General features: G+C 42.5%; 1 protein-coding gene across 1 annotated transcript in view; it reads right to left on the reverse strand.

Moving 5' to 3' along the window:
* LOC146178794 (luciferin 4-monooxygenase-like) overlaps positions 1 to 13,201 on the reverse strand; it is a 65,661-nt gene that overhangs the window by 34,031 nt on the left and 18,429 nt on the right. The window contains exon 2 of the mRNA XM_084578554.1: positions 2,244 to 2,387. Within this exon, the coding sequence (XP_084434680.1) occupies positions 2,244 to 2,387 (144 nt within the window). The remainder of the gene's footprint in view (positions 1 to 2,243; positions 2,388 to 13,201) is intronic.

A 13,201-nucleotide genomic window follows, 5' to 3' on the forward strand; every position in this document is an offset into this window, starting at 1 on the left:
CGCTTGTAAAAGACCAGAAGTTTGCCTTTCGGATACGCTCACAACTACAAGTCTGTTTGACAGGTACCATGTCAATATTTGCGGCTTGGGAGCTGTTTAAACAGGAGGTGCGAGCGATAGCTATTGAAATTTGGTCATTTTACAGGATATTTCAAGAGAGGACATTGTATAAGACTTTGTATAACCTCTATGAATTATAATGTGAGGCTTCTGGAGTTAGACGAAATCGTTAGGGTAAAGTGTGACATACAAAAACAGGACGCTAAAAGATACAAGGGTGCCCGAGTTCGATCTCGTACAAATCGTGCTTTGTACCGTCAAATCCCTACGCGACAAGCTCTACCTGATGAGCACCGTCATGTTACTGCCAAGTTGTTACCGGGAATGATGTCCAATGGCATCCTAGTAACGAAAACGTGTGAATCATCTGCGTGTTCGTGAGCTGTTACACGACACTGTTCAGTGACGCTTCTGCTACTTCTAGTTCGGACCTACTAGCTAATTTCACAGCTCTTATAATGCCTTTATTAGATGATTACTGTGCTCTTATCAATGGTCCTTTCACGTTGGAAGAAATACAACAGGCAATTGACCAATTACCCTGCTCTAATACACCTGGCCCTGATGGTATATCATGCGAGTTTTACAAAACTTTTAAACCTTTGCTGAGCCCTGTCTTGTTGCAGATTTTCGCTTTAAGTTTTGATTTCGGGGTCCTTCCTTAGACAGCCGCAGGCGTGCGGCCTTATTATTGTGATTCTGGCGCGCTTATCAATTCTGTATCCCGTGTTTGTGCATGCTCGTTGTCGTGAACGATGCGCCGAGATCTGTCTCGAAGATTCCGATCACTTGAGTATGTTTCTAAATATTTCAGGTTGTGCTAGCAGCCGTTTGCGACGTTATCTAGATTGTTCTGAGCAGCCTTTAATTTGAGCGTTGACGAGCGTGACGGGCATTCTTTGTTCGACGATCGACGAGCACGCTTATTGCTATCGCCGCCGCCGAGTTGCTTAGTTCTTTTTGCGGGAGCAAGTCAGCCCAATAGAGAGTTTCTTCAGTGCAATCACTGGCTCTCCATTTGTGTCATCGACCTTGTCCCCACCACGTGATAATATTTATAAAACCTCAACGCTGCATGTACTATATTCGTCGTAATCATGTTAACTGCTTTTACTTGACCCAGTAAATAATGAGCGCCCGTGTTTGCTGAGTTAGGGATGTGAACGACACAGTTTTATATATCTGAAACTTGGGATGCCTACTCGAGGAACATTGAAATGCGTATTTTGAAGTCCGAGATTTCGATCTATAGTGCAGAAAAGATTTGAAAGCTTCGCTCAAAGTTAACGACCTTTTATTTCCAACCACAAATTTGCCCCGCATTACAAAAGTGATAAGTTTATCTCTAATTTTTAATCATTAAATTATGAATAAACGATTTTTAATAAATTAAGTCTTAATAAATAACAATGTCACGTACACGATGTCCTCATCGCTGACGATTCCACCTGTACATACCGCACGAATAAACCATTGCCGGTTTTCAGAATGCAAACCTATGAACATTAAAAAATCACCTGGCGTATCTCTTCACTTGAGAAGCTTAACCTTATAAAACTAAACGGAATAAACTCTGATGTTGCGCGTCTGCATGCATGGTTATTTTCAGCTCCTTGTGCTTCGTTTTAGAAGTGGGTGAACTATACCCTTGCGGTTAGTTCAATATATGTAGGCAAATTCTTTAATACGACTAAAGAAGACCAAAGGGCGCATTATCACTTTCGTAGTAAACAGCGAGAGACATAATCGAAGAGACTTGGGTTTCACTGAAATAATCTCTTTATTGGGCTGATTTGCTCCTACTAAAACACTAAGCAATTCGGCGGCGGCGATAACAAGATTGCTCAGCTGATGTCGTACCATGAATGCCCGTTGCATTCATCAGTGCTTAATTTAAACTCAGCAAAAAGGTTTCTAGATAAACATGCAAAAGATGGCGAGGAAAACCTGAAACCTCGTGGAAACGGAAGCGAGCGGGTAAAATTGTTCGCGATATATCTCGCCGAATCTTCGGCGGCAAAGAAAATGATAAAGATGAGTCTCGACGGTAATGTACGTACATGAACAAGATTTTTCCGTGCGTTACAATCACAGTTATAAGGCCGCGATTTGGCGTCTGTTAAAACAAAAAAAAACAAAAACAGAAAATAGTTTTCGGTGGTTCTCGGCAATATCAAACTTACCAGAGCTGTCGCGTCGGGCTCCCTTGTAAATGTATCTCTGAGGAAGGTAGCGAAGTCGACATTTGGAATTTCGAGGTCTTGAACAGTTGACTTGACAACCCGGTCTTCGATGACCACGTCCTCTGCGAACTCGCCACCCTTTTCCTGCACACACGAGTACCACTCTTTGATGCTCCGCTAGACGATGCACAGAAGCGATAGCCGTCAAGAGCACTGTTTGCAGGGAAATCTCTTTGTATTTTAAATTCCCTCTGCTAAGGACCATTTCTTTTTCGCTTAGTGTCAGAAGATGAGATTTCCAGAAGTTGCAACCCAATGCTGGCAGTGTAAAACGCCTAGTAAGTATAATTCCTGTTAACCCTGAAAATTGCCATAAATTACTGACGGTGACTCTCTCTCTCTCTCCATGTCCAAGGAACTCTTGAGAGTTCCTTGGACTGCCAGAAGATCAAATCAGTCGATATTGTCGTCCATAAACCCTGACTGCTCATTGGAGGGTCAAATTCTAAAGTTAACGCTTAGCTACTTTGGTCATCTGATGAGAAGAGAGGAGTCGCTGGAGAAAGCTTTGACGTTGGGAAAGGTTGAGGGTCGCCGAAGAAGGGGTAGGCAGCGAACGTGATGCTTAGATGGCATCCTCTAGGCGCTGCAGATGAAGTTATGTGATGTTAGGAAGATAGTGACAGACCGTAAAGCGTGGCGTGATATGATCCATAGGGTCACGAAGAGTCAGACACGACTGAACGACTCAACTATCACCATGAAATACCGCTATAGAGGGCCGAAATTTAAACTACGTTTATTTTGCCATGGGCCCTTTTAGTCTTACGCCCCCTACCACGTCCCCCCATATCAAACATGCCTTTCCAAATGTTGCTTCCTTGCAATATGTTACGACTGGTAGAAATATGGTAGAAATTTGCTCCCATCAAGATTATGTTAATAAGCTCCGAGCCTATCCGAGAAAGAAAAGGAGTATGATCAGGCTCTCACAATTAGCTTTTATCTCAAGCATTCATGAAAGCTGTAGCAGCGAAACCTATCATCCTAGATTGATCGCAGACGTGAGCGTGAGCTCAGGCGCACAGTACTGAAATCATGGCGGGAGATACTCTGACATCAAATAAGCGTAGGTATAAAGAACGAACAGCTGGAAATTCAACTTGCTTCTGCTGTCACAGTCCTGATAATGTTGCTTTCGGTTTTATTTTCATCAGTGGCTTTAGAAACAGTTTGACGATGTGGGTGGGAAAGGCATCACTTATTTTAGCCTTCACTTTTGCTGCTCGCAGATAGCATTCGCTATTAGAAACAAGACTTCGTGGCAGTGGGTTTTTCTGGCATAATGTCTGGTCCCTTTTGGCAAGCTTTGTACGTCAAGTACCATTGCGCCCCGTCACGGGTATTATATCAGTCTGCCCTTCAATAGGCTCTTTTAACAGCTTAGCCTATCACTTTTGATTTTTTTTTGTAAATTTAACCATTTTCACAACCACGAAAAATGCTCGAATTAAGTATATTCATAAAGAGTATTATTAAAAACTTAAAGCAGCGGAAATGCACAGTGCGGTCGGAATGGGCATGACACTGTAGTCACTATTCTAATGGACGCCTTGACGATACCCACTAATGAAGCACCATGGAAGAAATGAAATAAATACTGAAAATACACGCATAAATGAAATTAAGTAAACAAAAATCAGAAAACAAAAGAATCAGAGAATCTGAAGTATGTCGCCACAAGTGATCATGCCTTGCAGGAAGATAAATACAATCAGCCAGATACTAATTTTGCCTGCGCTTTAAAAACATTCATGACAAAAGTAGCACCGAAGTTCTGGGAACCAACACTGTTCATCACCGTAAATTTGTCTTTAACGATGCTCCTTCCTGTGATGAACCAGGGCTTTATTACTCTGACCCTGTGAACTCGAGCGTTCGTGCTGATTATACCCTGCTTGAATTTCCTGCCGTCGGTGCCAGTCGTGCGGAAATTAATAATTTTTGTCAGCGACGAGACAAAATGTGTGCGTGGTGTTGTAAAGATGCAGCGTTAGCCTTATTTTTAATGTGACATTCTGAATGGGATGACCGTTGTTGAACCACCATCTACAAAATATTACGACTGGACATTTTTTTAAACAAGTTTTAAAACACCCTAAAACCATTCCCATCTTTGAATCTAGAATCATACACCTGATCACTAGCCGCAAGCCTATATGATTGCTTTACACCTGCTATAAAAATTGTTGACTACGTCATTGTCAAGCACGGATTTCAAAACAGGTTGGTTAACAGCGTCTTTTGCACATAAATATTGTTATTGAGCAGGAATTTCTATCTAAGCCGTCCATTTAGATGGTTGGGTTTAGTTTATAGAGTTTAACATCCCAAAATGACTCGGGCTATGAGAGATGCCGCAGTGGAAGACTCCGGAACTTTCCACCACCTGGGTTTCTTTAACCTGAACTGATATCGCACAGCACACAGACGCCTTGCTTTTCGCCATGCTTTCGCATACCGCATCGTTGGGTACAGCAGTAGAGATTCCTGACTACTGCGTGAAAGCGGCGAGGCACAGCACTTAAACTTCATTATCGCACTGCACGGGCGCAGAAGTAAAGAGCTTTGATCAGGGTGAACATATCTTTATGGACTATTAAAAGGCATTCAGCAAGGCAAGCAAAACAAAACCTGCTCCCTAAACCTACGGGAATATTTCCTGGAAGTGGATTAATGAACTAGATATAAATGCCAATTCTAACCATAAAATCACTTTCACAACCTCGATCACGTTAGAGGTGCTGCAAGGCGGAGTGCTAGGGTTATTTTTATTCCTTATTTATGTGAATAAAGACATTAAAGAGATCAGTGGGCACAAGTGACACTAGGGAACCGCAGATGGACACTTGATATTTTCTTGACCAGCCTGGCTGCGCCGATTTTCCATTTGTGCACAAACGTGAAAGCGTGAGCCTGATTGATCGCTTGGCTACCAACGCATACCTAAACAGAACGCTGTACCACGAGTTATGGCCAATACTATAAAACAGTGAATGTGTCTCGTGCGGAGAGCTTCATAATGCCTAAAATAGATTGCCCTAGTTTTGAGCAATGGGAGGACATTCTAGTCTACTCGGTTACGCAGCATCAGCTCATGCTGGTGCGGCCAGCCAGAGCCGCAGCTGAGGCCAACGGACTCCTAGTCAAAGGACCGATGACTATTTCTCTTTCATAATCCACTACCCCTAACCCCCAGTTTTCGTCAACAAAGTTTATCAATCAAACAAACTGACTCGCTTGCTCGGCAGGTGTCCCTAAAGACGTGATTCGCCGCTGGCTCGTCACCGCCCGCTCGCTTCGGACCGCGGTGTCCACCTAACTGACTCGCCGTTCGCCTGATATAAGCAGGGGCGCTCCTCGGTGCTTGGCAGAGCTTAACTATTACCGGTAGCTACTAGACGTTGGGCTTCTAATAGAAGATGCCAGGCCTAATCTGATCACCCAGCAAATTTTGTGTCCGGGAACAGCACTTGCTAATGACCGTTAAACGAAGCGCTCCAGACAAGCAGTAGAAACCGAAGGTGATAGAGAGGTTCGTCTTGAGAGACAAGCGGTAAAACGTGTCAACGACACAGTGAAATACTCATTTGGACCTGGTGTTTCACAAGGTGTTGTACATGGCCCAGTAACCGGGCGTCTTGCTTTCCGCCTCCCGTTAAAAGCGATCGCGCCGCCGGGTTTAACCCGAGTATTCAACTTTTAAACGACAGCTTACACATCTCGAAGGGTTGAAAAGTCGTGGGCATGGTAGCCGGCACCGCGAGTACGAAATATTCGTGAGTTTCGTAAAAATCGTATCATGCGAATTTCTCGCTCTAGTGATTTATTGGTGTGCTACAGGCGGTGACTAGTTAATGAACCCATTGCAATTAATTGATAAATTAAAAAAATAATAAAAAATTAAAAGAGTCTAAAGGTGTCAAAACTCAGAATAAAAAGAAAATGGTTGATAATGCTAAGTATCAGTGTTCAGACGCCCGACTACTGCATCAGAGTGCCCGGGTTTGAACCAGGCCGCATTAGGATGCGTTTCGATGGAGGCGAAAGGGAGATATGTCTGTGTACTGCGAGATTTAAGTGCACATTAAAAAACTCGAGGTGATCGAAATTTCCCCGGAGCGCTCCACTGCAGCGTCTCTCATAGCCTGATTTGCTTTGGGTCTTTAAACCACATAAAACCAAACAAAACGAGATGAAACAAAAATGAAAATGAAAAAAAAAAGAGAAATAAGATATGAACGTGAAAAACATCGTCCGTGTGCGCGAAACGCTATCGCTTCCTACCCTTAATGGAAGAGCGTGTGTCTCCCTAATATCTTCGCATAGAAGTAAATCGGTTTATAGGAGAACAAACGCGCCATATTTGTCAAATTTCTCCGTGGACGCCCGACCACTTCATAGGGGAAGGAAAGAAGCTGAGAGTGGAAGACGAAACAGAGAAAGAGGTACCCTAGTAGAGGGCTCCGGAGCAACTTCGACCACTTGGGGATCTTCAACGTGCGCTGACATCGCACAGCACACGCCTGGATCGATGCGCAGCCACCGTGGTTAGTCTCGAAACCGGGAGCTCTAAATAAGTAGCCGAGCGTCTAACTACTGAGCCACCGACTGGAGTTAACGTTTCCGAATCAATTGAAAAATTTGCAGTGATACGAATTTGATATTTATGAATATATTTTGGGGCACTGATACTCTCATTTTTCCAGTAATTGCTTTCGAAATGCTCCTGTCGTTTCAGTCCATTTCTGAACTTTGTGCCGGCAAAGGGCTCAACCCAATGTTTTCTTTTCCCGTCTGTCCTAATTGATTAATTTTTTATGTTCGGCTGTAATTTTCTATATCTCGCGAATCATTGAACGTATATATAAGCAGTGGATTGGTTTTTGAGTCGTCACAACGGCTCATACCACAATTATTTTCGTCCACAACTCCAGCATGTTGCAGCATCAGGTTTCAGTGCTTTTCAGAACAACGCAATCGGTGGATTTTCAAGTTTTGAAGGGACCTTCATTAAAAGAAAAGTTTGCAGCCTGAAGCTGTGTCTGTCAAGCTTTAAGAGGGTTCTCTGAAAGAACCAGTTAGGCAAATCAAGCCTTGATTCTGAAGGCTCTCCGGAGAGCAGAGTGGTGGCGCGCCACTGCTCAATGCACATGTAGACTCGTTTATTGTTCACGTCTGGTGCGGAAGCACATAAAAACAAACCGTGCGGGCAAATTTATTGCTTCCGTTCCACCAATGGCCTACTCGCTAAAGAGTTTACGCCGTTTCCTGTCCCCGCTCATCCCCAGACGAGTGTACGACCCCGACCCTAAGGATGCACTGCTGGCGTTTACTGCTTTTCACTTCACAGTGAGAGAGCGAGGGCGCCGTCTCTCCCTTAAGAGCTGACGTGCTTCCCGAATACGACCATTCACCTCGTCCATGCCATCATTCCTTAGAGCAGCAGGTTTCTGAAAGTCTTTTTCCGAACCTTACTAGCAGCGTTGACCGCAGATTACTCCCGGAACAATGACTCAGTCTGCAGAGCAGCCAGCCTGCGGGGCTCTCTGTGACCTCACGTTGCTTGATCCGCTAAGCCATTAAGATTGGCTCTAGAATTTCGCGAAGCGAAAGTTTCACTATGCCATGTATCGCCGAAGGTTAACCTGGGCGTCCGCTTGATCTTAAGTAAGTGAGGAGGAGGAGGAAAATGAGGAGGTGAGGCAGGGAGATTAACCGGTAAAAGAAACCGGTTTGCTACCCTGCACTGGGGGAAAGGGGTGAGTGGATATAAATTCAGTAAGTGAGAGGTCACAGCGTGGCTATATACTTTAACCATGGTACCACAAATGGTCTGCCATCACTTGAAATTTGACCTTGACCTTAGAGAACTGACGGCTGATACAGCATTACGTGTTCTCTCTTGTAGTTCACGGTGGCCTCGACTCCATAGTCTCGGCAATTTATTGGCTGCAAGACCATATCTGTTCATATCTAAACCTAAGCATAACCCATACAAAACCAAGCAAAAGAGTCCAAATAGGTTTAGCAGGCTTAAACCTCAGCATATTTTTTTTTTCTTATCGGGCAAACGAGATCAGCGAGTCAGTTGCTGGAAGAGTCATAAATTAGAACTAGCCGAAGCAATTCTCGACTCTCAGTTATCGATATTTACGAAGATTTTTTTTCCCACGTATCAACACAAACTAATTGACTTTGGAAACGCCAGCAAATTTTCTCGCCTTGGTACAAAAAAAGTTACCATTAACAGGAAAGCGTATGCTTTACTGCGCAGCAACTGATGCCATCTATGAAATTCACCCATCTTCAACTATGAACGAAACTCCATCTAAAGCCGTTAAAATAAAAAATTCTGCGTAGCTATCTGTAGTACGCCATTAACCTCAGAGCTTATCTCTGCTCTTTACTAATGCACGAAGTGTGCTTAACAAGTGTGTTGCTCTATCATCGGCCACTTATTCCTGTTTCCCTGATATTGCTATTATTACAAAAACGTGGCTCTCCGCAAAAATAAAAAAGAACAGTGAAATACTGGATTGTGAAAACACTTATAGCCCCCCTTCTGATATGACCGCGACATTCGATCAGCAGGGGAAGTCCTTATCGCTATCAAAAATTCACTCGTATCGCACAACATTTCGCTTGTATTATATTTACAACGTGTGTGTACGCGTGAGCATTGCCAACCGCAAGTTTATTTTTAGTACCGTTTATAGACCACCAGCTGCTTCCATCTCATTTTATCATGAAAGTCACGAAGTAATTAATAACCTAATTATAAGGTACTCTGCGTCGCCCTCGTTTGCTCTGGGAGATTTCAATTTTCCGAATGTTGTGTGGTCGACCAACTCTTTAGTTGTAAAAGAGAATACTACACAATTTTCAGAATTCCTAAACCTTAGTTATGATTTCAACCTTCTGCAACTTGTACACTATCTACTACACAGCGCTTTGCCAACACCTTACACATTGTTCTTACAACTGCATCTTACTTAGTTTTACCTCTAACCATCCTGCAGGGAATAATCGATCATATAATGATCCCTTTTACTTCTAGTGTTCACGTTTCCACTAACAAAATCTCAAAAGGTATATTAGATTATAACACAGCAGATGCTTCTTCAATAACAGCCGAATTTCAGTCGTTCATTGTATCCTACTTCGTGAGATTTTCACAAGATCAATAGATAAAAACTGGTCTATGTATAAAAACAAGCGTCTGTCGATAATTGATTGCTACATTCTTAAAAACAAGTACCTTGCAATCCCTGCTCACCGTTTTTTATTAATCCGCTAAAGCCCTTGCGTAACAAAAAGAGACGGCTATTTCGTCGCGTTAAAGTGACGGACCATCCTGATCACGGGTTACTTTATCCCATTTTGCAGGTGAATTTTGTTAACACCGAAATTTTGTTAACACCGAATAGTTAACACCGAAAACACGTTTCTGAATGACACTATACCATCGTTTCTTGTTTCTAACCCAGATAAGTTTGCGTCTGTTGTTACAAGTACTAAAGAGCATGTTCCGCTGTTATTTCATTTTGACGTGCCAGTGCCGCCTCACGAGTGCAGCGCAATCTTTAATGACACCTTCTCGTCTTCTTTCCAGCAATCGATACCCACAGCTGTACCATCCTTATCACATTCAAGTCCCCCCCCCCCCCCCCCCCCCCTCCTATAGATTCCATATCTTTATTGACTGCGTTGACGTTTGTAAACGTGTCAGTAATCTGAACCTTTCTGCGTCTTGTGGTCAGACTTCATTAACTCTAAAATGACGAAATGTACAGACGTATTTTTAAGTATTATTTTCTCAAAGATGTTTGATCAGTCTTTACAGCTTTCTACCCTGTCCAAAGACTGGAAGGTGGGAATGGTGGTTCCGGTTCACAAATCACTGACGCTCATTCCTCCGACCGACTAATCTCACTAACGAGTATTCTAAGCAAAATCTTAGAGCACATAATTTATTCACATCTTGTTAATTTTCTCGAGACTAAAGCTTTCTTCAACAACGAACAGATGGCTTCAGGTAATTTTTTCTTGCCAAACTCGGCTGCTTTCTTTTACTAATGACTTGCTTAATAATGACGACCTGAAACTTATACGACTGTGTTTTTCTGGACTTCTCGCGAGCCTTCGACTCTGTTTCTCACGAATGACTGATTTTCATGCTTTCCGTTCTTAACAATGACCTAAATGTGTTGTCATGGATTAGGGATTTTAACTTTGACAGGACCCAGTACATAATGAATATAAGTTGAGAGCTTACTACGTAACATCCGGTGCACTACAAGGATCGGCACTGGGTCCCTTGCTTTTTCTTATCTACAGCAATGACCTTCCTGATTATATCTCCCATTCTAAAATTCAGTTGTTCGCGGAAAATTGTGTCATCTACCACAATATAACCAACCCCAGCGGCTTTGTCAAGCTTCAAGATGGCCTTAATGGTGTATTTATCTGGTGTAACAAATGGCTAATGAAGCTTAAAGTTAATAAATGCAAAAGCATACGTGTTTCTTCCCGCTCTACCCTTTCTCATTCCCTCCTATATTCTATTATTGACCTTGTCTTGTCGGTTGTTAACTCTTATAAGTACCTTGGCCTACATATTACTAGCAATCATTCCTAGAAAATGCATGCTGAATATGTCACTAGTAATGCTAACCTTACGTTAGGCTACCTAAGACGCAACTTCGTATTAGCCCCTGCCTTTCTAAAACTTGCTTTATATAAACCACTTGTCCGTCCCAATTGTTGGAATATCCCTGTGCCAAATAGGATCCTGCTCATTCCAATCTCATCAATTCTCTTGAAAGCATTCAGAACCTCGCCGCCTGTTAATTTTCTCTAATTATTCACACCATTCTAGCGCCAAGTCCATGAAACGTACACTGACTCTGCCTGACCTTTCGCTACGTCGCAAGTATTGCCACCTCAGTGTTTTGCACAAAATATACTACTTCAGTCCTTTGAGGAAACAATGTTTTCACTGCACCGAGTTACATCTCATCTGTCGTCGACCATCAACACAAAATAAAAGTGCTACCTTGTCGCACCAACTAGCACCGTTCCTCATTTTGACCAAAAACAGCTACTGAATGGAACCACCTTTCCGCCTCCACAGTCTGCATTCGTGACTCTGCTAACTTCAAGATCGCCATTCAGACTGCCTTATAATTATAAATAAATAAATAAACTTGTAATGTGGCTCGACAGACCTTAAAACGTGACTTGGCATGCGCTGGGTTAAATGACTGGAGCGCAGCTCAGTGCCTGCACACCTGTGATAAATACCGGATGTTCTATTAAAGGGGATGTAGGCAATTGATTGAGCACCGGTTGTAAATAGACTATGAACAGAAAAAGTTTTTATGTTAAACCATAAAGGGGGGATGTCAAAACACGGGCTTTATTCTGCTTTCGTGGCTTTATCAGCGCCACATTCAATGCATCAGGCAGTTTCTGAATGATTATGGTTCACCAGGTGCGTAAGAATCTGGGGTTTGAATATCAGCTTGAGTTCAAAGTTCAAAATATATTCAGGAATAAATACAAATCTTTTGACTATACAGAAGGTTACAGAAAGATGCCTCAATGTTTGACACTGTACTGGGACCTCTATGTACAAACGGAACAAAGAACAAATAACCACATAAAGCAGCATTGCATGATTTAAAACTTATTAGCGAAATTAAAAAAAAAGATACAGCAATGTAAAGAGCAAGCAACAAATACACTAAAACGCGGAGTTTCGATAAGGCAAAAAATAAACTGAAATGCAAAGTTTCGATAAGGTACGATTGAAGGGAGCAAACCGGATAGATATAAGGTTTGAAAAATGGCATCAAGAATAAACAATAGTTCACGTTTAAGTGAAGATGCGTATGAGACGGTTTCCATACTACAAACTAAAGAATTCCATACCTTTATTAGCCAAAACTCGACAGTCTGAATTCCATAGTTTGAACCTTTGGAAGTGCAAAATTATTCTAGAATGCAAATCTAGTAGTATTAAGATTGATCAGTTCTTGCATATGAATGTACTGTAGAAGGTTACGATTATTTAACGCAAGTGTCACATTTAAGAGGCCAAACAGAGGCTTTTTGCGAAAGCAAAGAAGACGACGACGACTAAAAGGATCACGTGGACCAACGAAGGATTAAGAATGTGAAGAAGAAGTAATCGGTGAGATGGCAAGCGCTGATTCCCACTCATCAGGAGATCCGCACGTATGTCTATGCGGATGACATCGCATTCTTTACGGCTGCACCTGACATTCAATCCCTCAACAGGCGCCTGCAATCGTACCTAAGCTTCCTTCAAAATTGGTTAGATGACTTAAAATTTAAATTAAATGTTAAAAAGTGCGCGTTCCTTGTTTTCCAAATTCAGGATCCGGTAACTCTTGCTCTAACAATTAAGCAGGAAATGATTCCTCAAGTTAAGTCTTTGAAATATCTAGGGGTGATTTACGATGACCATCTGGCATGGAGGGATCACATTGAACATGTTGCAGCGAAGGGGGCACGTGCTGTGGGTATGTTGCGCAGGTTAAGCAGTCCAAGGTCTGGGATGCGGCGAGACGCACTATTAATGATTTATGTTATGTATGTCCGCCCAATTATAGAATTTGGATCTGTGTTATTTTCTGGTTCACCTGCTTACAAAATTCGTCCGCTTGTTCTTTTAGAGCGGGAAGCGCTTAGATTATGCCTTGGGCTCCCCAAATTCGTGGCTAATAATGTACTATACCTTGAAGCCCGAATACCACCGTTAATAACTAGATTACAATTCTTGACTGTCCAGACGTATCTGAAAATATATGAATCACAATTCCACCGCTCCATATCAATTTTTTGTTGCGAGCCAGACTCCTTTTTTGGAG

Source organism: Amblyomma maculatum, chromosome 9, assembly GCF_055883805.1.
Source record: "Amblyomma maculatum isolate TAMU_Amacu chromosome 9, ASM5588380v1, whole genome shotgun sequence".
NCBI lineage: Eukaryota > Metazoa > Arthropoda > Arachnida > Ixodida > Ixodidae > Amblyomma > Amblyomma maculatum.